At 43.8% G+C, this 24787-nt stretch overlaps 1 protein-coding gene across 2 annotated transcripts in view; it reads left to right on the forward strand.

Moving 5' to 3' along the window:
- The window catches only part of BSG (basigin (Ok blood group)), a 38540-nt gene extending 19320 nt beyond the window's left edge, over positions 1-19220 (forward strand). Inside the window, exons 2-9 of one of the 2 annotated variants that reach the window (XM_088460334.1) lie at positions 7054-7401; positions 8937-9090; positions 10338-10423; positions 11672-11808; positions 14391-14667; positions 15824-15848; positions 16193-16254; positions 18685-19220. In XM_088460334.1, the coding sequence (XP_088316460.1) occupies positions 7054-7401; positions 8937-9090; positions 10338-10423; positions 11672-11808; positions 14391-14667; positions 15824-15848; positions 16193-16247 (1082 nt within the window). In that variant the 3' untranslated portion in view covers positions 16248-16254; positions 18685-19220. The remainder of the gene's footprint in view (positions 1-7053; positions 7402-8936; positions 9091-10337; positions 10424-11671; positions 11809-14390; positions 14668-15823; positions 15849-16192; positions 16255-18684) is intronic. The other variant, XM_088460335.1, reaches the window with a different exon arrangement.
- The last annotated feature ends 5567 nt before the right edge of the window (positions 19221-24787 follow it).

Consider the following 24787-nt stretch of genomic DNA (forward strand, 5'->3'; position numbering starts at 1 on the left):
TACTTTTGGAACTGGGAGTTAAACGGGAGCCCGCATACAAGCTATAGGTGCACACATGTAACGTTTTATTGCTACTAATTGAAGACTTTACTATGTGAATGCTGAGACAAGTCATACATTCTCCCTGCTGAGAGGCTGTAAGTCATGTGTTCTCCTGCCCCCCCCCCCCCCCCAGATTAGAAAGATGACTGTAGTACTGTCCAAAAACATAAAATAATTACATCCCAACTGTCCCCATTTTGTCAGGACAGTCTCCATTTGCTACCATGCCCCCTTCTCGAGTGTTCACTGCTGTGAGGTGTGTGTACTGATCTATCAGTCAGTGTTAGTAGCCATATAAGGCTTATATTGGAAAGGTACATTGCTTATATACTCTAGTTCACAGGTTCTCAAACTCTGTCCTCAGGACTCCAAACAGTGCATGTTTTCCATGTCTCCACACTGAATCAAGTGAAATAATTAGCTCCACCTATGGACCTTTTTAATATGTGTAATTGAGTAATGATTACACCTGTGCATCTGCTGGGTGACCTGCAAAACGTGAACTGTGTGGGGTCCTGAGGACAGAGGGCCTGATTCAGAGCCGAACACTCTGACCAGAGCGCTCGCTCTGAATCAGTGCCCTCCTACCTGAAAATGGAGCGGCCTCCTGGCCGCTCGCACAGCTGTGGGTGACCACCCACAGCATATGCGAGCGGCCAAAAAGATGGTCGTGATGGTCGCGACCATCGGGCTTGCGACGAGACCCTGCGGTAGGGGCTCGCTGCCGCAAGCCCAGGAGTGATTTTGGCTCTATCAGAGCCAAAATCACTCCCACTGACATCATTACTGATGTCAGTGGGGCCGGCTTCAGACTGTAGGCATTCCCATGGGAACGCCTCCGTCTGGCAGCCACGCCCCCGGCATGCCCTGCAAAACAAAGTCATTAAAAGTGGACGTTACAGGCTCACAAAGATGAGTCTTAAGGTGCGTACACACTGGGCGATAAAGTGGACGACTGAACGATAACGATATCGTTATCGTTCAGTTGTCCACTTTATCGTCCATTTTTAACCCCAAAAAGATGAACGATGACGACAACGCGCGTTCCCGCGGGTCGTTCGTCATCATCATCGGGCTGACATGCAGGCCAACCTGACGATCTCGTCAGGTTGCTGCATGTCAGGGAATGGGGGAGAGAGCCCGGCGCTGATTGTTAATGATATCGTTCAGCGGCTGTGCTCAATGTCATGAACGACATTGAGCACAGCCTGCCGGGGACAACACTACACGATATCGCTCAGGGAGCATATCGTGTAGTGTGTACCCACCATTAAAGTGGGCACTTTCTATCTGCCCATAAGCAGTTGTAAACATAACCCGGATCACCCTTATAACACTGTGGCGTATCCGGGTCTGTTCCGGGAACAACCCTGGTCGTAAAGTGTTGAGGGCCCAGGACACACATCCCGGGCTGACCGTTTTACACCAAGCTTGAAATCATTGTTCTTCCTCTGTTAACCATTGTTACCTGCAAGGAAAGGCGTGCAGTAATCATTGCTTTGCACAAAAAGGGCTTCACCCGCAAGGATATTACTGCTAGTAATATTGCACCTAAATCAGGGCTCGACAAATCCCGGTCGCCATGGCGACCCAAGTTTTCAGACCTGGCGACTGGACTTTGCAAAGCTGTGTTGGGATCAAGTGGCTGATCCCAGCATCGGCACAGCTGCAGGGGCAGGCAAAGGAGATGTGTCCCCTGCAGGACACATCCCTGGCCGGCGCTGGGATGCTGTTTCTGCTCCCAGCGCCGGGTAAGTAGAAGTGGCTGGTACCTGGTGAAGGGACCGTCTGGTCCCTTGCACCAGCGGTAAAGTGGCGGCGGGCAGGACTTGGCTCCGGGTGCGGACTTACTGTAACCCATTACCCGGTAGCCCTGATACAACGGCGGGTGTTTGGTGTCCAGCAGCCAATAGGAGACTGACGCGACGAGCCAATCACCACTCGTCGCATCATAGCCCGCCCACTCGCGGTGCCTTGTATTAGATGCAGCTGTGCGGGAAAGAGCTGTTCGGCAGGGGAGGAGACAAGACCTCCCGAAGAAGAGAGGCGTTCCGCCAGCCGTGGAAGAGGCCAGAAGACGCCGTGAACAAGACGGGAGGCGCCGGATGAAAGAAGAAAAAAGGTGGCGCCGTTGGCCAGGACTGGCCAGCGGCAGAAGAATGCGGCTGAGGACCAGAGAGGACTGCAGTGATGGAAAGTGAAAGATAACGAAGCTCCCCCGGCAGCCTCTTCCACCGTAGCAGGTAGGCCCTCTGTAAGGCCCTACTATTAATTCCTCTCTAGACCACAAGCGTTGTGGGGTAAATCAGGCAATAGGCCTGTGTGCATATAGGCGGGCACAAGACCTGGGCTACATAGGGGGCATTATGTTCAATATAAGGTATCTGCCTCCCAAAATAGGTGTGAGTGACCTGGGCGTTAGGCCCAGGTCACTAAAAGGCAAATAGGTGGGCCACCCTAAGCATGTGGGGTAGTGTAAAAGGTGTTGGTTTGGGACGATGGTCTGGCTCCTATATTTTTAAGCTGGCTGCTAGATTTTAGAAATATTTGTCGAGCCATGACCTAAATCAACCATTTATTGGATAATCAAGAAGACCGGTTCAATAGTTGTGAAGAAGGCTTCAGGGCACCCAAGAACGTCCAGCAAGCGCCAGGACCGTCTCCTAAAGTTGATTCAGCTGCGGGATTGGGGCTCCACCAATACAGAACTTGCTCAGGAATGGCAGCAGGCAGGTGTGAGTGTATCTTCACGCACAGGTGAAGACTTTTGGAGGATGGCCTGGTGTCAAGAAGGGCCGCAAAAAAAACACTTCTCTCCAGGAAAAACATCAGTGGCAGACTGATATTCTGCAAAAGGTACAGGGATTGGACTGCTGAGGACTGGGGTAAAGTTATTTTTCTCTGATTGATCCCCTTTCAGATTGTTTGGGGCATCTGGAAAAACGCTTGTCCGGAGAAGGAAAGGTGAGCGCTACCATCAGTCCTGTGTCATGCCAACCGTAAATTATCGTGAGACCATTCATGTGTGGGGTTGCTTCTCAGCCAAGGCAGTGGGCTCACTCACAATTTTGCCTAAGAACACAGCCATGAATAAAGAAAGGTACCAAAACATCCTCCAAGTGCAACTTCTCCCAACCATCCAAGAACAGTTTGGTGATGAACAATGCCTTTTCCAGCATGATTGAGCACCTTGCCATAAGGCAAAAGTGAAAACGAAGTGGCTCGGGGAACAAAACATCGACATTTTGGGTCGATGGCCAGGAAACTCCCCAGACCTTAAACCCATTGAGAACTTGTAGTCAATCCTCAAGAGACGGATGAACAAACAAAAACCCACAAATTCTGACATACTCCAAGCATTGATTAGGCAAGAATGGCTGACCATCAGTCAGTATGTGGCCCAGAAGTTGATTGACAGCATTCCAGGGCGAATTGCAGAGGTTTTGAAAGAAGGGTCAACACTGCAAATATCGACTCTTTGCATAAACTTAATGTAATTGTCAATAAATACCTTTGACCCTTCTGAAATGCTTGTAATTTTACTTCAGTATACCATAGTAACATCTGACCAAAAAGGTCTAAAAACACAAGCAGCAAACTTTGTAAAAAACAATACTTGTGTCATTCTCAAAACTTGTGGCCATGCCAGTATATTTGTCAGGAAAGGCATTGTAGATACAGTACCAGTCAAAAGTTTGCAACTGCACTTGAGGAGACATCCAAAGTTCTCGAAACTTTCCGTATCGACTGACCTTCGTGTCTTAAAGTAATGATGGACTGTCGTTTCTTTTTACTGAATTGAGTGGTTGGTGCCATAATATGGATTACAATAGTAGTCAAATAGTGGTGCCCACTGTGTACTAACCCTACCGCTGCACAGCACAACTGATGGTCTCAAACACATTAAGCAGGCAAGTAATTCCACAGATTGACTCTTGACAAGGCACACCTGTTAATTCAAAACCATTCCAGGAGTCTACCTCATGAAGCGGATTGAGAGTATGCCAAGAGTGTGCAAAGATGTCATCCAAGCAAAAGGGGGCTGCTTTGAGGAATATAAAACATATTTTGATTTAACGCTTTTTTGTTTACAACATAATTCCATGTGTGTGTCTTCAGTATTAATCTACTATGGTGAAATTAATTAAAATAAACAAAAGCCATTGAATGAGAAGGTGTCCAAACTTTTGACTGGTACTGTACATTGATGTATGATATTACAGAGATAAGTGTCATGATAAAAGTGATCTCCTACGTGTCCCTAAGAACCAGGCTCTACATCAGAGGTCAGGGAACTTTTTTACCTTTTACCCCCAAAATATATTTAGATACGCTGATGTTACACCCTTGATTTGAAAGGAAGGAAATCCTATAGTACGGCTTGTACAAAAAAAACACATCTTAATCCCTGCTCCTGCATCCGCCGCTGTCCTGTCCGCCCGGCTACTCCTCGGAACTATGGGAGAGACTTCATGAAGTCTATCCCATAGTGCACATGGAGAGACGGAAGCTGGAGTTCAGAAGAGAACTCCAGCCTCCGGCTAACGCGCTGCAGGGAAGGAGCCGGGCGCCCGCTGGTAATATCTCAGCGTGCGTCCGGCTTAGAGCCTCTCTGTGGCACAGCCAGGCATGCATATGAATTATTCTATATTATAGAATGATTCATATGCATGCCCGGCTGTCCGTTCATTACCCCCAGGAATTTCATTTTTACCTCATGTGGGGTAATTTACTCCCGTTCCCCGACCACTCCACTGCATTAATGGTTATAGCAACTGTCTGCAAGCATTCTGAGCTATGACTAGATAATACCACAGTAGTTTCTCATTGAACTAACTCTCTGTAGAAAGCAGTTTGTAATCAATTACTGTAGCTTCATATGATGGCTTTTGTTGCTTCACCTTTGTGCAGTGGAAACTATTGCCCAATTTTCTTGGAAATGCTGAGTCATTGAGACGAGGGACATTGATGGCAGCACAGCGGCCTCTTTAAAATAAATAATGCCCATGGCAATTGAGGTTAATCATTCTTTACTGGTATTTTGAATTTGTTTTATGTTTAGTCTGTCCTTTCTTGTTTGGGCTGTTTGTAATGTAATCTTTTAATTCTAGCTTGTCCTATTTACTTTGCTAATAATTAATGTACTCTGCCATGAGCTGTTTGGCCCATAAAAAGCTTTTCTATGAACTTAAGGATAATATGCCTAGAACAGTATTTCCCAAACTTTTTTTGAATCGCGGCACCCCTAGTTTTAAGTTTGTTATTGAGCGATTCAGAAAAAAATAGTGAAGTAAATTGTGCCTGTCTTCCTTGGGGTCAGTTATGTGGTGGTGGACAGGCTTGCGCTTCTGTTTGTCCACATTTGTTACATTGACCATAAATAATTTTTATTTGGTTCTGGACCGCCAACCTGAGGCACCCCTGCAAGTGTCCCGAGGCACCCCAGGGTGCCACAGCACAGTATGGGAACCACTGGCCTAGAATGTTTCTCAACGTTAAAATTTTGTCATAGTTTTAATGTTTTTCCTCTCTGTAGATGTTTATACATTTAAGGGCCTAATTCAATTAGCTGCGATAACTCATTTACGTGTGTAAATGACTTTTACAGATGCTGCAAATTTTAAGCTATTCATAGAGTTCCCGCTAGACTGCAGGCAGGGTGCTGAGGGTTCTGGGAGTGGGCGTGACCTTGTGACATGCCTCCAAATTGTCCCACTTGGGGGTGTGCCCAGTACTTAAAGAGATGCTGGGCTTCCCCCAAGCTCTCCCTTCACAGCGAATAGATGCTTTTTAAAATCTGGCAGGGTGTGGAGCCCCGCTAAAACAGCCTAGCGGGAACACTAATTCAATTAGCGCGCATGTTAATGTGTATTCTACGTAGGGTTTAACGCAACTTTTTTTTCGTGGCCTTTGGAGCAGATAAAGTTGGGAAAACTCCCTTATTTTAAGGTACAAATGTGGGGACTTGGTTCAGAACCACTGGGGCACCCTCCTTAATGATTTGGCACTTAGAAGTTTTTTACTTAGCTTAATTTGGTCAATAATGACATATTAGGGGTGAGATTCTGCAAAATGCAGGATGTAGAAGGGAGGTGCTATATGAATGGGACAGGTGTTTTTAAGCTTGTAGGTGGAAGTTGCAGGTGTTAACACATTTTTAAAAGTGCCTGTAAGTAGGTGTCATTTTAAACCATTTTTATGCACTACAAGTTTATACTTTGCAAAAAAAACACATGCTTTCTAAAAAAAAATTCTGTGTTTGAAACATGCATGTAGAACAGCATTTTGACATTTTAATAACCCCAAATACTTTGCTTTGGCCACTAACAGGCTTCTATATTGTTATCCAATATTAGTTTGCATTTTTGGGGGGCTAAAGGCCGATTTCCCCATTTTCACCCACACTTGACATGGGTATTACCACACGAACACCAGAATAGCGCTTTTCAATTTGCGCATACTTGCATTAAATGAAATTAACGGGTGAAATGCTTGTTAATTCAACACAACACAATTTTTTGCACGTGTTTTAATTGAATTTGGCACTAGATGTTTTTGGAATACAGGCTGTATATGAAGTAACTGAACTACGTGTACAAATGGGAGTAGATGTTAAATTGGAGCTGTTGGAGGCTCTTGTGTGTGTGTGTTCATATAACACCCGCTAATAAACTGCTATGAATTATTCTATAAACTGTAGGTTCTGAAGTCCTTGCTTCAGTGTTCATTGAGAACTTGTGCAATATAAAGAATAATGTACCCATACTGTAATGGATCCTAGAAGTAACCTCTGACGTATAAAAGTCCTCTGCCTATGGCCTTTTTAATATGTTCCTGAAGCACCAGTTACTTGTTCTTTACAGTATGTAGTACTCTATACCATTATATTAAGTGTTAATCCAAACTGTCAAGTACGTTTCTTGATGACCTAGTCACTAATGGGTCTAATATGTATGGTGATGGTATAGTCACTACTTTTCTTTCTATTAACCTTTCACCCATGCCTCACAGCTGGGTTCATCAAATCCCCACTCTCAGAGGTCAGACTGACTGGAGAATCAGTGGAGCTACACTGTGAGGCAATCGGCTACCCCATGCCTGAGATTCAGTGGTGGTTTCAGGCAGACTATAACAATGAGAGCTTTTCTCAGCTTTGGGATGGAGCACGCGAAGACCACGTGCAGATGAACTCAACCTACATCTTCCACGCTACAAGTACTCTCTATCTATTTGACCTCAACCTAGAAGATTCTGGGACCTATGAATGCCGTGCCAGCAATGATCCGGATCGTAACCATTTGACAAAGAGCCCCCGCTTCAAGTGGATTCGTTCCCAGGCCAATGTTCTTGTCATAGACCGTGAGTGAGATATCAAAGAAGACCCACTCCACTTTTTCCAAAAGCCTCCCCTAGATGTCCTAATTTAGACCATTCCTTGAAATTCTTGCCTTCCCTAATGTTGGCTCATTTATCCCTGGGCTCACGGCACTGCTGACTTGATGTTGTGTTCTTCCCTTCCTCATACTTAGTAAAACCTCTTAGTTCAAGTTCTTCTGCTGGACATCTCTTCACTTCCTTCCCCTTATCTACTTTTCCTCTTCTGTATGTTGGGTGATCCTCCCATGACCCATTTGTGCAGTTAAGAAAAAGCTAAATATTATATATCTAAAAATAAAGGTTAGTGTGGGTGAATGTTTTCAACATGCACTTTGCTAAATGTAATGCAGAGCACAAATGCATAACACTTCTATATTTAAAGCAGTTTGACCTTCCACGCAACATTCTAATTACGGACCTGTTGTGTGACTACAAGACTTCGGTGTGGAACTGTATGTTGTGAACTTGCTGTTCTTGAAGCACTTCTGCCTTCAACAAATAAAACAAAGTTGTGATTAGAATCTGCAGCTCTTTAGATCCTCCAGTTTCCTTGTGCTGCCTTATCAAATGTACCTGCTGTTCTTATCCATTGAACTATGTTCTATAAAAACACCAGCGCATACCCTGACCCTCCTGCTGTGCAATGCCTAAAACCTTTTGTAGTTGTCATAGAAGGTCCCATGTATTGTGCCTCTCCTCTATGCTCATGCACTCCCTGCTTTGTCCTGATACTGAGAGACCACCTCGCCATACTTCCTCCAATTGTTCCCATCTGCTCCAGAGCTGTGTTTTTGATCCTGTCAGATTAACTCAGTACTGGAATGATGTCCTGTTTAATAATTTAGGAGCACACTGCAGGGGGTTCTATAGACATGCGTTTTAACAGTACATTTTGTTTACATCGTGTTACAGCATACATGTTTTTCCAGCTGTTATTTATCCTGATTAACAGATTGCCCTGGATTACAGTGTAGTGTTTTAAATGTATCTAGATGTTTAGATCACTACAGGAAATATGTACTTGTTAAATTTTAAAATGGATATAATTTATTCAATACATCAATATTGTCCAGTTTGCCTTCAAATTCGTTATATAACTTTATAATGGCATGTGTAATATCTTAAATTTGTGTCTGTTCTGCTTTAATGATTCAGAAAGGTGTTCCCTAAATAAGGTATAGTACTTCATCATATTCATTATAGTTTTTAGAAATGGAGATGTTGCCCATAGCAACCCATCAGATTCTACTTAACATATATCTGGAAGATAACAGCTAGAAACTGGTTGCTATGGGGAACATCTCTATTTCTAAAAACTCTCACTTTAGTAAATGTACCCCTTAGTTGTGTACAAATACTGATTACTACTGTTTCGGTGAATGCAGATATTGTATACTGAACTTACTGACAGTTTATCCACACCAGTCATGGCAGAAACACCTGAGACTGAACTTGTGTATGTGTGAGCGATGTCAAGACTCTTGTGATCTTTTTCTAATCCTATTCCGTTTTTACAGATCCACTTATTATAACACATTCCCCAGATGCACCAGGTGGAGACTTGAGCTGCAATTTAACAGATCCTATGCTTTTAGTTTCTGGTCACCAGTGGCTTAAGGGTGATGCACTGATCCATGAAGACGAAGACTCCTCTCATTTTATGACTTATAAGTAAGTATCATGTGAGTGGTGGGATCATGTTCACATCTCAGTGCAGTAAACTGGTATGCAGTCGGGAAGCCGGCGGACCTAATTCCGACAGCCGGCTTCCCGACTGCTTTATCCCGGCGAGGGTCAAATGACAGGCGTCTAAATCTAGACGCCTGTCATTTTACCGACGCCGTGAGACCGGCGCCCGGCATCCCGATCGCAGTGATGCCTGGCGCTGAGCTCGGACAGCTGTGGGGGGGGGGGGGGGAGATAGGTTTAGGGCTCCTGGGGGGGATCTTAGGGTTAGGCACCCCCCCGGGGGACTTGGGGTTAGGCAGCGGGAAAGGGGGGGGGGGGGTTAGGTTTAGGCACTGGGGGGAAGGTTAGGGTTAGGCACTCCTAAAGAGGGTTAGGGGAGGGAATTCTGTTAGTGAATACTCACCTTAGGGACGATCGGGATTTTCACCCATGTCGGGCAGCTGCTGTCGGGATTCCAACTGATTCCAGTAAACCGACTTAAAGAGCAGGTGATAGAGTGCATCCATGTCACATCTTTCTAATTCCTCTTTACTGTTTGTCCAGCCAGCGTTCTTTAGTCTACAACTAACCTTCCTTTTGATACTTCTCCCGCAACATCTATGACGTTGGAGTCAAGAGACTGGATGCCCCCACGGCTAACCAATTGCATGCTTCCAACATCCAATGCATCCGTTTAGTCCTTCTCCAAGTCCTGTTTTGCATGAGCTGCAGGATGACACACATTTTATGATCATTACTATTCAACTGTGACAAGAATTGTAAACCCACTTATTTAACTTTTAATGTAGACTTGGGTGATGTAGGTTTCAAAAATATTAATGGTTTGTCTGATCACCCCCTCATTTATATTTAGTTTTAATTTCTTCCTTTTTCCTAATTGGCTTGTTTCCAGTGTATTTGCTTTTATACAACATTGTAATGAGAATGTAGTGTGCCAGAGAGGCAGTAGTGTTTTGTGCCTGTGCAGTCAGCCGCTGTACACATTAACATCAGTGTCAGACTGAGGTGGTGGTACTGCTCTCTATTGAGGAGACGTGCCATCAAACAAACTGCATCCTCTTGAGGGATTAGCAGCTTTAGAATTCCATTTTCCGTGACCTAAATTCCTGTCTGCACAAAGTAAAACCAATCCACACCACTGTTTGTTCTGCCTCTTGTTCTTATAATAATGCTGTATTCCGTAATATTTTGTCATACAGAGACTGATGCTCCATTCTGTTTTTTTCTAGTATTAGTGTTAACGCAGCAAGCTCTGGACAATACACCTGCAAGTTCTTGACTTCACCTGAAGTGAGCGAAATAATTAACGTAACAGGTAAATACGTGTTACTTTAGTCTCCAATAGGGCCATTGTATGCATTTTGGATTTGCACCCTTAACAGAGGGGCTAATATATGTATACTGGTGCAGATAGAATTGTGGTGAAACTTTGACCTGTCTTCCCCAGCTGCACTTAAGTATCATAGTGCCAATGTTAAAACACACCTTCTCCTATACACTGAACAGTCCACCATATCCTCAATCCTGGTCTTAAAGGTTCAGTAAAAGCCATGAATGATTTGGTACTGCTCCATTTAGTTCTTCTCTCTGTACAAAATTGAGTTTGCTAGAGGACCAATCAGAAGCTGCAATGTAACTACATTGAAGCTTCTTATTGGCTCCCACTGCCACCACCATATTAAATTGGTGGCTTAAATGGACAGCCTAATATTTTAATACGGCTTTGGGGTTTGGAAAGGCTCTATTGAACCAATGTTTTGCCAGTGCAGACTTAAAGGAACACTTCTGCTTCTAGTGCTAACAGGTGACTGGATCTCAGAAGCTGGTCATATAGATTTCTTCTGAGCTCTGAATTATGAAAATCTAGTAAAATAAGTGAATTAATTAGTGTTTAACCACCTTTTGCTGCTTAATAGAGATTCTTATGTGGATGCCATAGCACAGATTGTGTAATGGTTAGCATTACTGCCTCGCAGCACTGAGGTCATGGGTTCGATTCTCAGCATGGCCCCAACTGTGCGGAGTTTGTATATTCTCCCTGTGCTTGCGTGGGTTTCCTCCGGGTACTCCGGTTTCCTCCCACACTCCAAAAATATACTGGTAGGTTAATTGGCTCCCAACACAAAATTAACCCTAGTGTGTATGTGTGTGCGCATGTGATAGGGAATATAGAGTGTAAGCTCCACTGGGGCAGGGACTGATATGAATGGGCAAATATTCTCTGTAAAGCGCTGCGGAATATATAGCGCACACATAAATAACTGGAAATAAATAATAATTAGTGTTAGTTTTTAGAGGGAATTTAATCTCTGCATGTGCCCAATTAATTGACTATGCTAAAATGTGGCTATATTACCACATTTACACTACTTTCAGTAGCAAGTGATTTAGTATAAAAGGATTTAATATTCATGGGGCATTTTTTTTATATGTACATTTATTAGAACATATAGGGTGTACTGGGTCAACTAGTAGATGTTCTGTGAGGATTTATCTAGATTTTAATAACTGATGTAGGCACAGTCAGCCATCTGTTATAAGTCTTGTTTTTTGTTTTTTCCAGTTGCTCCACATGTTGTGGCTTACAAGAAAATGGAGCATGCCAATGAGGGCGACACAGGAGTCCTGACCTGTAAAAGTAGCTCCTATCCTCACGTGGAAGAGTGGACATGGTACATACTAACTGAAGGCAGCATTAAGGTTTGTGCATGTTCTGTGTTGGCCCATAATTGAAATTACAGAAGATGGGTCTCTGGACAGCGGCTTAAAGCCTTAGTAGTTTGTTTTTTTTTCCTCAAATTTCTTTACCTCAAGTAAAAGTAACTTGTTACAACATGTTGGCTATCCATTGTTTTATACTTTTTATTGGACTTCAATGATAGTGCAACCAAGTTTGGCAACAATAAACCACTTATAATTGTTACCTTTAAACGCATTTGGTTTTGATCTGTTTGATCACTTTATGGGGCATATTCAATTAGAAGCAAAGTCCGTTGCTGGACTTTTCGCCGTCATTGGAGGTTTTAGCTGAGATAGTAATGTGCTCGTCCTCGGGTATCCCCCCTATTCGGTTCCAAATCGGCGAAAAGTGCTGTAATTTTTGGGGTAATCAGCCTGACACCCCCTAAAAGATGTTCTGACATGGGGGTTGACAATGGCTATCCCCGAATAGCCCAGCAAAAGGTATTTGGGGTCTTTGAATGGTCTCAATAGGTGCTATTTAGAATCTTTGGGACAGTGGTGAAGAATAGTATTTAGCTCCTTTTTTTTTTTTTTTTTTTTAAACAAGTAAGCCACAACAAAGTCAGGGTACCTGAAAATGGCTAAAGTGAACTTGTAAAACCGTGACAAATCCACCTGCAGTCAAAAATACATCTGGGGCATACTTGGGGACCCCCCCAAGTCTATTTCGCTAGTTTGTCCCCCAGATTTTTTATTTTTTTTGCTCCCAAAATTAAAGTACCTTTTTGGCCTGTCCTGTGGTACTTTTTAAAAAGTTTCTGACACAGAATAACTTTGGGGGACTGTCCAAGGGGTGCAGGGTGGTTTTTGGAAGTCTGCACCCCAAAGCCCCAATTCTGCACTTGTTCTCGCCACCTATTCATACTTTTTCGCTGGTCCCAATGCCTAGATTTTTCGCTGGTCCCAATGCTTGCATTTTTCGCACCGACGAAAAGTTGGACAAATTGAATACGGGATTAAGTGAAATCAGCGACAATAACGTCATCGGCAAAAAAGTTTTGCCAAGAACGGCTTTTCGCTCCAAATTTAATATGGCCCTTAATCTTTAATGTTGTAGTGCTGACCAGAGTAAGGCCCCCACTGCACACATTGTAGCCTGCTTAGAGCAGAGCCAAACGTTTAACCTTTCTATACAACACAGATTGACCCTATTACTATTTAACTTATTTGCTGATTTTTCTTAAAGGACTGTTGCCATATTGTATTCCTCAAGTATATAATGGCCAGCTGGTCATGGAAAATGGGTGGTGGTGTATTAGGCTGTCTGTAAATAGATTAGCAGACCTTGCTTTACAATTGCTTTGTGTATAAGGGAGTCTGCAGAGGATCCACATTCCAGTGCATTGGGATAATGGGTGCTCTTGCTCAGCTTCCTGTACATCTATTTTTAAGTGCTGTTGGAAGCAATTACTTTTGTATAGGTAAGATCTAAAAAAAAATTGAAGTCTAGTTTTACTTTAGAAATGAGCACAACATGTTGTGCTTGTGAGCAGACTATCCAAGAAGAGATGCAACTTAAGAATTTTTGCATGTAACTACTGCTCCATTTCTCTGGCATTGTCTGTCTGTAAAATTGTTTGCTTCACACTAAAAATGGACTTCTCCAGCTGTGAACAATAAAGTCCTCTACTTACCTTGGATCAAAGGAAAGTGGTCTATGCTGCCTTTTTATAGTTTTACAATGGCATGTATCCAACTAGCTTGCTGTAGAAGATGCAAGCTCTGGCTGTCATCCTGCACGTAGACTAGGGGGAAAAAAACCTGCACCTGATATTGAATAGTTAGGCCAGAGGTTCCCAAACACAGTGCTTGAGGCTCCCCGACAGTTCATGTTTTATGGTGCGTACACACGGGCCGATGTGCGCCCTGAACGAACATCGTCCCGTGTGTCCCCGGTAGTTTATACTCCATGTCGATAACAGGTGGTTGAATCAAATTGAATGAGGTACTAATTAAGTCACCTGTGCTCAACCATGGATATCTCTAAAGCTGCATACACACACAATGACCCTTATGAAAGACCCTTCAGTTGACAAGTCTGACTAAACTACAAACGTGAACGCGTATGAACGATAATTGTTCATTGCTCAAAGTGAACGATTTTTTTAAACGATAATCGTTACAAAAATCGTGTGTGTATGCAGCTTCAAACCTGAACTGTTGGTGTGCCTTGAGGGCCGTGTTTGGGAACCTCTGCTTTAGGCTTTCCCATCCTATTCTTTAATGACTGAATATTTTAGCAAAGCCACACTTGCAGAATGTCAGCATATTCTGGTCTTTGCCATGGCATAAACGTAACATCACCTATGACCTAACCATGACATTAATGCATACTTAAGTGTATCTGGGATAAACATTATTTTGATGCATTTATTGTCTAATTAATTAAAGAAAAATCCTTTATTTGTACAAAATGTAAACTTTAACTTGCTGTACACTTTTTCCCTGAGGTTAAATTGTATGCTCCCATAAAGTTTCTATAGTGAATACATTATTTATTTTTTTGTGTCAAGTCCTTATCCTAATTCTCTTTTCCCCAGCCCATAGTGAATGGGTCAGATGAACGCTATTTCATAAAATCCACTGGAAATAAGACAGAGCTTCGCATTCACCAACTGGATATTGAGAAGGATCAGGGTGATTATATCTGCAATGGATCCAATGTGCTGGGCATTAATGGGACCACCGTTTCCCTTCGTGTGCGCAGCCGTCTTGCTGCCCTCTGGCCCTTCCTTGGCATTGTGGCAGAAGTTCTGATTCTAGTAACCATTATCTTCATCTATGAAAAGAGGAGAAAGCCTGATGAGCTGCCTGAAGGTAAGGCACATATTGGAGTTCTTTGCTGTCACATTCTCATGTTATATAGTGTTCCCTCTAGCTCCGGCGGCAGGCGGGGCGCCAAAGCTAGAGAGGGCAATCTTGTGCGCGCGTGCGTCCAAAAAGGGGGCGCAGTTATGAAAAGGGGGTGCAGTTATGAAAAGGGGGCATGTCTATAAGACGCGTCACCTTTTCGTCATACTTGGGGGCGTGCCCGGCGCTTACGGACATGCCGGGCAGCCCCCAAGCGCTGCAGAAAGGAAGAATAGAAGCCGGGCGCATGCGCCCGGCGTCTATTCTCCGGCGGTGACCGGGTCACCGCATGTTTGTCCACCCGCGGGACACTGCGTCCCGCGGGTGAGAACGGCTCCCGCAGGCTGTTAGGGCAGGGCGCTTTTTGCCCCCCTCCTGGAGGGCAGGGCGCTTTTTGCCCCCCTCCTGGAGGGCAGGGCGCTTTTTGCCCCCCTCCTGGAGGGCAGGGCGCTTTTTGCCCCCCTCCTGGAGGGCAGGGCGCTTTTTGCCCCCCTCCTGGAGGGCAGGGCGCTTTTTGCCCCCCTCCTGGAGGGCAGGGCGCTTTTTGCCCTCCTCCTGGAGGGCAGGGCGCTTTTTGCCCTCCAGAAGGAGGGCAGGGCGCTTTTTGCCCTCCAGAAGGAGGGCAGGGCGCTTTTTGCCCTCCAGAAGGAGGGCAGGGCGCTTTTTGCCCTCCAGAAGGAGGGCAGGGCGCTTTTTGCCCTCCAGAAGGAGGGCAGGGCGCCGCGCCCCGCTGAAACAGCCTAGCTGGAACGCTATTATAGGTGATAAGTGGTATATTTAAATAGCCTAAATTAAATGGCTATCTTAATCTATAGGATCAGGTTTTTCTATCAGTGCACTTTAATATTAAGTCCAACATTTTCTTACACTGCAACTTTGTTGCACCTTTGTAGCCTATAGTAAACTCTTTACTCTTATTTGTGTCCCTCCTCTCCCTGAGCTCCAGGAAGGGTGAATTATTTTGGTAAGAAGGAACAAAATCCCCTGTCCTGCTTTGCTTCTATGTAGCACTCGGTGCAGCAACTTGGCATGTCAAGCAGTGCCTGCTTAGAACTCTTGCCCTGCTCATTGGGACTCTTGGTTATTAAAGATTGCACTAACCTGTAGTTGTTCCTTCCCACAGATGAAGATGGCGGATCAGCTCCTCTGTAAGTATCATTTTTTTCTGTGATATTATCCTAGCATAGTATGTGTATGTGATGGTAAATTTCTAGATTGGAAGGACTGCATGACTTTTTCACTCCATCCACATTGTTTTTCAGAATTAAATGAATATTACTATAGGGATACATTCATACTTAACATTAACCCAGTGAGTTACTATTTGCTTAGTTGGGGGTATTGAGAAGTAGCGAAGCATATCTTCAATACAGTTGAATGCAGTAGTTAATCTTTAACAGTTGCCTATGGTAGACTCTTAATGCAGTGAAAACTATTTTGAGTAAAAGTACTTTCCTTCAATATCCTTGTTACCTTTCTGTACTGTGTTTAGGAAAAGCAATGCTGGCGCAAACAATGACACTGTGCGACAGAGGAACTCCAGCTGAGTCACAGGTGAGAGCTAATTTAAAGATTGAGGCACTGCACTTAGTTTGTAAAGTTGTGTCTTGGAGTTTCTAAGACCTGTATTCAATTATCCGCAAAAAGTCGGAATCCGCGTAAATGTATCGCCGATTGCGACTTTTCGCTAAGCGGAAACTTAAAACCTAAAAAAAGGAGCACCCCAAAAAATGACTTGGTGGGGGGGTAAAAAGGGGGTGAAAGTGCAAAGTGGGGTTACAAACTTAGAAACTAGCGAAAGTCTTTTGGGGGTCTGCAAGTATGGGTGAGGTGGTTTTTTTGCATTGCAGGTACGTTTTAGGTTTTTTAAAACTTTTTTACTTTAGCCACTTTAAACCATGCTTGCACCCATTTTCAAGTACCCCAAATTTGACAGGACTAATTCACCATAAAAAACTGCTTAATGCTATTTACTACTAGTGCAAAGACGCTAATTGACACACCTTAAGTACCCCAAATGGCTTTATAGGGTTTTTGGGGACCTGTTCATTGATCCCCAATGTTAGTGCATATTTTAGGGGGGGTCAAGCTAATCTCCCCAAATCTGACAGTACTTTTGCATTCGCCAGGTTGTATTTTTTTGCGTGTTTTGGAATTGAATACGGTGAATACCCGGGGAGCGCACGATAAGTTTCCGCAGCTAAAATACGCAATGTAGGCAGTCTGGCATGCGAAAAAGTATCGCAGGTGCAAAACTTACTGAATACGGCCCTAAATAACCTTGAGGGCTCATTCAGTTTGAGCTGTGTGCCATGCTTTTAACAGAAGGTGACTGCATGTTGCCTTAGTTTGTTATAGATGTATGGTTAACTGCGTCCGGCGGTTCAAATCCAGACAGCGGCTGGCCGACATGGCTGAAAATCCCGATAGTCCCAAGGTAAGTATTAAATAACCCAACCACCCACCGTAACCCACCTTAGGGGTGCCTAACCTTCCGCCCCAGTGCTTAACCCTAATCCCCCCTCTTAGTGCCTAAACCTGACACACCTCCCCCCCCCCCCCCCCTAACCCCCACCACCCCTTCCCCGCCGCCTATCCCTAAGTTCCCCCCCGGGGGTGCCTAACCTTCCGGGGGGTACCTAACCCTCTCAAATCACGTCTGTCCGCAGCGGCGCCCGGCATCACTTAGATCGGGATGCCTGGTGTCGGTCTCCGGGCGTCGGTATAATGACAGGTATCTAGATTTAGACGCCTGTCATTTAACCCTCGCCGGGATAAAGCGGTCAGGAAGCCGACCGTCGGGATTACGTCCACCGGCTTCCCGACTGCATACCGTTTTCAACAGGGAGTTCTCAAATCTCTTGAATCCAATATAGCATAGTGAGTATTTACAGATGTGTCCTTGTACACCTATTGTCTTTACGCCATACAACGCGACTGAGACCCTTGACACGGAGTAGTGTACTTTTCAACTAAATATCGCATCTTTTGTCACATCGTAGCCACAAAGCCACTATGTCTACCAGAGACGTTAGGTTGTGACTTTTGCTACAAAGTATTTGGTACAAAATCTATGTACAATGTCAGATTAAACATAATGTTATGGGAAGAATAGCTGCTCTTATCGGGACTTTTCTTTTTTTACATAGCTTTTCCACTTTGTCACGCACAGTTGTACAAGTACCACAAGCCTCAGTTGACCACACTAGCAATAGTTTTGCCACGTGTCATTTTAGCGCTGCGAATAAGATGCAAATTATGAGAGAAAAGGATGCTTGGTGCTGCTAAGTCACAAGGACCCTGGCACGCAGAGAGGCTATTTTCTGCTTCTATGGCAGTGTTGTATGGTGACACTTCTGTATGTACGTTGTATGTGTTAAGGGGCCTATCCATTTAACGACATGAAAGTCTGGACGTGCGGGCACCGCACTGAAAGACGTTCCCTGAACGTCTTCAGTGCAGGAGCCCAACCTCCCTATCTATTAACATGCCGAACCTGACGATCGTCAACAGGTTGACGGGCATGTTCGGTAGTCTGGGTCGGCAAGGACCCAGCGTGCACGCACATCGCTGGTCCTTGCCGGCTATCCACTTGCAGACTTTCTGCATGTTCCGACCAAAACCAGGAGGTTTTGGTCGCATCGTGCAGAAAGTCGGCAAATGGATAGGCCCCTAATGTCTATCAAGAATGAACATTGTTCATATTGAGCGTTTTTCTTTGTAAGTACTTACATTTGTGTTGGAGACTCCTGACTTATGGACCCAGCATATTAATGATCTACACTTGAGTACTTATTAATGTCCAAATGCTAAGTTATTAACTGCTGTCAGTTTCTAAAACCTGCTGAGTCATGTTTTCTATGTGCGAATGTTTGAGATGGAGTTCCTTGATGGAGTGACCTTAGTATACAGCCCATAATTTTATTTTTAAGGCCTTAAAAGTTTGAACTTTTTTGTTTTGTTTTTTTCCTCTGGCTCTTACAGGTGAATGGAAGGCTACACATTGAGCAAGAAGCTGATGGTTTTGCACTCAGTACACGAATTCCCTGTCCCATGATTTTAATATTATGACATCAACAATTCCTGTTTTTTTCTATTGTGTGAAACTTAGACGTCTTTGGCTTGCTACATAAACGAGATCAACTGCTGGATGATGTAGATGTGGTTCCACTTCTGTTCAGGAGCTACTTTGTTCTAGATGTATGTGTGACAGTTGTCAAACATGTTAGTTGCTGACATATGGCACACAGGTGCAATCTTTATAAATCCTATTTTATTATTCTTTCATCCCATTTGCCCTTTGATCTGTGACTTCATTGTGTAAAGATTTGTGTTGTAGACTATTGCAGAGAGAATGCTATCTGCATGCAGGACAAAACTGTCATTTTTTTTTCCTTTTTCTGAGTGCAGAACTCCTTATCCTGTGGTTCACACTGTCTAATGTCTGTCCTTGAAAGTTTGACACTGGATTGTTAATTTGTGTCTGAAAAAAAACCACAATAAAGATTTTCCAACTTTTATTTGAGTATCTCAGTGGTAGCTGCACTCATAAACTACCAGACAATCTACATGGTGGGTTATTGTGCTAAAAACAAATGTGGGGCCAATTATATGTATACATAAAATGTTGGGACCTACATCTGATTACTATCCATAGATGGAACAAAAAGAAGAAAAAGTATTCCTATAGTTGGGCACTCACAGAGCAATTTACTTACCTTAGAATAGTGGTTCTCTAACTCTGTCCTCAGGACCCCACACAGGTCATGTCTTGCAGGTGCACAGGTGTACTCATTACTCACTGACACATTTTAAAAGATCCACAGGTGGAGATAATCATTTCACTTGTGATTTTGTGAGGAGACCTGGAAAACATGCACTGTTTGGGGGCCTGAGTTTGAGAACCTGTGCCTTTAGAACATACAATATAATAATATTTTGTCCCTTGCTCTATAGACGCCCATCCAACGAATATATTATGAACTGCTTTACAAGATTTTTGAAGGAATCAAATACATACTACAGGTGGTTGATGATTTTATTTTCATTGTTGTATTTAATTTTGTATTAATATTTCGCTGAGATTAGTTTAATGATCAAATTAAGTTATATTTTATGTATTTGCTGGCAATAGGATGAGTTACTACAAAACCACTTAAATGTATGTTTATTAACATGATGCTGGAATAATCGCTCTGTGAGTGCCCCACTATAGGAATACTTTTTGTTCTATGTCAATTTTTATTCCTAGGTGCACCTCACCATAAATAAATAACAACTAGTTACATATTTGTACTGAATGAGATGGGGGGAAGGGGCGAATATCAACTACTTTGGTCTGTGCGCATATATTTTTTTCTTGTCAAATATCCATAGATATCAGAGGCAACATAATAGGATCAAACGCACTACGAAGCATTATAGGAGCTAGAAACACAACCTCTTAAATGTATTTCTGCTAAATAAGTAGGAGGCACGTTATGAGAATTTTCCTGCATTTCGCCATGATCTTTAAACTGCAAGTTATAGAATGCTGATAGATGAGGGAATAGTCTGGGTTATATCTATGTAATATATACCTTCCGTGCATAGTGTGATGGGGAAACTGTAGCATTGAGGAAGAGGTACACCATAAAGTGCTATATCCTACTACAGTGGTAGACAACGTGTGGCACTCCAGCTAAGTTCATGAGGGTGGTTATAACAAAGTTTTTAAGATTTAATTTCGTTGTAGGGGCGAAGTACCAACCAATAAGCTTCTAACTGCTATTTTATAGACTGGGTTTGAAAAATTACAGGAGCTGATTGGTTGGTTCTTTATCTCTCTCAAAGCTTTGATAAATATCCCCCTGTGCATACTGTAACTGTTGGCGGCAGCAGCATGGATAAAATAAAGCAGGATGTTCTTTACAAAATGCTGGAGTCACTGGTTGGAAATCATTGAGTAATTAAGCAGACTGCCTATATTTGGTGAACAATATAGGTTCCTGACTGTCAAACTGACGGGATGCGTTGACTTCCACATACGGGATCCAGAAATGTCACCAACTGCGCCCATTGCCTGATTGATGCTGACCAGTATTGGCCCAAAAACATGGCCTTTACACACACAAGTTCAAAAAAAGGGGCTCTGTGCTGCAGATAAGCACACCAACACATTATCCTATAATGCTAACCCACAGAAGTTTTTATTTTTATGTACATATGAAATGGTATAATTTAACTTAAGGGAGCACATGTGCTGGTTAAGACACTTGCAATTTTAATAATCAAAAATGGCAGTAAAGTGCTAAAATGTTCCCTCTTGAACAAGACATTTTAGAGGACGTTGATCAAGACGTTAAATAAAGTATGCTTTAGTAAAATAAATTATCAAACCTATTAATGCCAAGTTATATATTTAAATAGGTTAGGTTGGTTATGACTTGACTAGTAAGATGTGTCAATAAATTAATGGTTGTCAATAGTTTGTACAGGAGCTGTCTAAAAATGATATAAATTTCCCAATTTGTTACCTCTGGAATAATTTTATCAGTAGTTTAATGTTTAGAAGAGAGATGAATCTTTACCAGTTTTCACTCCCCAGTATGCAGGCTTCTGTGGCCGTGACGCTGAAAATAAGGTAATGATGAGTCCTAAATTAAGGACTTGAGTCAAAGGACACACACCCTATAATTGCTCTGTTGCACACGTACCATTTTAAATTAAAAGCTAAATAAACTTGGAAAGTATCAACAACCTGGGTGTTTGTCAACAAATATTTTGTATACTGACAAGCTGCTTTATTTGAATTTGTTATATAATCAGTTTAAAAAAAAACCAAAAAAAAAAAACCTGTAGTTTGGAAACTAGGGAGCCTCTTACACCTGACAAATTCAGCCCCTCCATGGTGGCTAGTATCCATATAAATGTCAATTTCTGTATAGGTAGTATACAGTGTATGCTCATTCTGTTGGCTTGTATATAAACCAGTCATCCCAATTTGACTAGTCCTATGGGGCAGAGGTTTTCAACCGCAGTTGGAAGTGTGCCAGCAAGAGCCGCTGGTCACATTAAAGAACTGCGGACCAGGCAGCGCTCCTCTAGGAGGCACAGGTGTGCCAGGGCCGTGACCTGCCTAAACGCAGCAGTATGACATCACAGGTCACGCACGCTGCGTTACCTGCCTTGCCCACCCCATCAGACAGAAGTGGATAGAACCCCTTCAGTTTTTGTACTGACGTCATCAGTTGCTGTCCAACGTCATTTTCTACTATCCACGTGGACATAGGGGGAATATAAATCTGTGGTGAGCGGACAAGTGTTCTTTTTTTTTTTTTCTTTTGCAGAACTGTATGGGCATGGAAACGCACTTCCGCCCTCACTCCACATCACTTGCAGGTACTAATACTGAAGGGGAAATATACCTTTCCCCACCCGACAGTCACCCAGCCAGCTCTTCCTTCCCACCTGCCCGTAGCCAGCCCTCCCTTCTCGCCCGCCCGTCCACACTGTGGGAACCTGCAGCCGATGAACAGGTAGGACTAGAAAAATTTAATTTTTTTTTTTTAATGTGGTAGCCAGTGTGATTTGTGTTTGGGGGAGCAATGCGGGTTTTTTTTCCTTTGGGGGCCAGCCAATGGTTTTATATTTTTGTGGGGAGCAATGTGGTTTATATTTTCTTCTGTGTGGTCAGCAATGGTTTTTTTGGGTTTTTTTTCGATGCCAATGTATGAGTTTTATTCCTATGGGAGCCAATATATATGTTTTTTCATAGGTCGCGCACGCCATATCGCTGGATGGTGTGCCTTTAGCAATTTATAAATCTTGCGTAGGGTGACTCTAGTTGAAAATCACTGCTATGGGGTAATTTTATAATAGGCTGCTGCTTTGAGACATCAGCGGGTCCCATGCAAAACTGCCCGATCTTTTAAAGTAGCAGTGTTTTAATAGGCACAAACAAGTTAATTTTGGCTATTAAAAGACTGCTACTTTAAAACATTGGGCAGTCTCGCGCAGGACTCATTGATGTCTCAAAGCCACATCCTATTACATTTATCCCTATACATGAATACTCCTTCCCACTCCAAATGATGTACATGCTGTCTACTGGGTCTCACATTCTGCCTCTTGTTAGTGGTACATTTTAGTGCAGGTGCTGTGCTGTCTAACCATCTCATTAGGTCCTTGAATAAGTAAAATTTTAAACATGGAATTCATGCTGGAACTCGATAACAATGTAAAGAATAGACCTGGACATGTGATTTCTGACAGTGGGAAAGTGGGTCAGTTTTGAAATGTCTGCACTTTTCACATTCAGTGAAATAGATTTCAATGGGAATACTTGTCAAAGTACTGTCCTAACTCAAGTCCTCAGGGACCCCTAACAGTGCATGTTTTGCTGATCTGCTAGTTGGTGCACAGGTGTATTTATACCTGGCTGACACATTTTAAAAGCTCTCATTCGTGATCCTTCTGCAGTGCAGCAGCAGTGGGGGCTGTGGTAAGGCAGGAGTAAGAAGCAGTGGCATGCTGTGGTGAAATATAGGTTGCAGGAGTCTCTTGTGACATGGATAGGTTGTTAGGAGATGCAGGGGGCTGTGGTGAGATGATATTGCTCCCGTGCAATAATTATTAAAAACTACCATCGGAACAAAAACATTGGTTAGTATCTATCTGATTCCGATGTCCATCTCTGCACAACCTGCAGACGGACTCCGCCCACCACTCATACAGACATGCTCCCTCTCCAGCGTGATGTTCCCGCTCAGCCACACGCCCTCTGAACAGGAGGTACCTCCATGGACACCAGTGCTGTTGGATAAGGGCAGCATGGTGAGGAAGCTCAACAGGAAGCCCAGGAAATACAGGGTACATTATGCAAAGAGGACATTGCTCATCGCTATGTACGGCAGCTGGGGAAATATGGAAATATGCACAGGTGCCCCAACCCCGGGGACTTGCTGCTGATAATGCATACGGTGGCTGCAATACAAATCTCATCCGTGATCCTCCTGCCCTTTCCAGCATATCTCGGGGGCCAGGCCCCAGCCATCTGCAGGGCAGCAGTGGAGGTTGTGACACTGGTAAAATGCAGGTGGCTGTGGTGAAATATAGGATGCTGGGGGCAGGAGTGAGAAGCAGGAGGCTGTGGTGACATGGCTTAGGATTTTACAAGATGCGGGGGGCTGTGGTGAGATGAAATTGCTCCCGTGCGAAGCCAGGGCGGGTTACTAGTATTCTATAATATAGCAGCAGGGTCCGTACTGCACTGCAGTTCACTCTGGTCTCTGCATGGGGTGGAAGTGATTTCTTTTATCAGGATTTTGCACATTGAGCTGGGATGTTTGTCCTCTTCCACCTGCCCAGTTACAGCTCATGATCTGTGTGTGTGCTGCTGGATGGATCCCAAATCTCCCTTTCCTATGTTGGGAGATCTGAGCAGCTCCAGCCCCCAGTGTCTAGCCAGAAAGACACACACTACACCTAGAGGCAGCCACTGACTCAGCTCTATGGAGACACAGGAGGATGCTGGGAGTGTGTAGCTGGTATTGGGGGGGGGGGCTGCACATAGTGTGGGGAAGCAGCAACTGAGAAGGATTATTGGGGTGGGCTGGTAACACTATGCCATTGGGACATTGACAGAATTTTCATATTTTGGCCTCTATTCACCACCACAATGGCTTTGAAATGAAACAAACAAGATGTGCTTTAACTGAAAACTTTCAGATTTAATTTGAGGGTAATTACATCCAAATCAGGTGAACGGTGTAGGAATTACAACGGTGTGGGATGCTGCTGTTGCAGCCAGCAGGGTACAGATAACACATGATGTACGGAGACAGTGACAGCAAGCAGCAGTACACTGAGAACTTCTGGTGAGCTGCTGGTGTTAGGGCACCTGCCAAGGCTGCTGCATGTGATATGCATGTTCTGTTTATACTCTGCTGTGGGTATGTTCCTAGTCTCGTGTATACATAGTCATGCAGCATCCTCCCTCCCCTGCTTCTCCAGCAGCAGCACTGAACTGGTGTCTGCCTAGGTGTAGGCTTTCACAGTGCCCAACCCCCTGCAGCCATGATGCCTGTCTACTACTGGCTGCTTCTTT

Source organism: Taudactylus pleione, unplaced genomic scaffold (genome assembly GCF_031769625.1).
Source record: "Taudactylus pleione unplaced genomic scaffold, aTauple2 ptg000044l, whole genome shotgun sequence".
Classification (NCBI taxonomy): domain Eukaryota; kingdom Metazoa; phylum Chordata; class Amphibia; order Anura; family Myobatrachidae; genus Taudactylus; species Taudactylus pleione.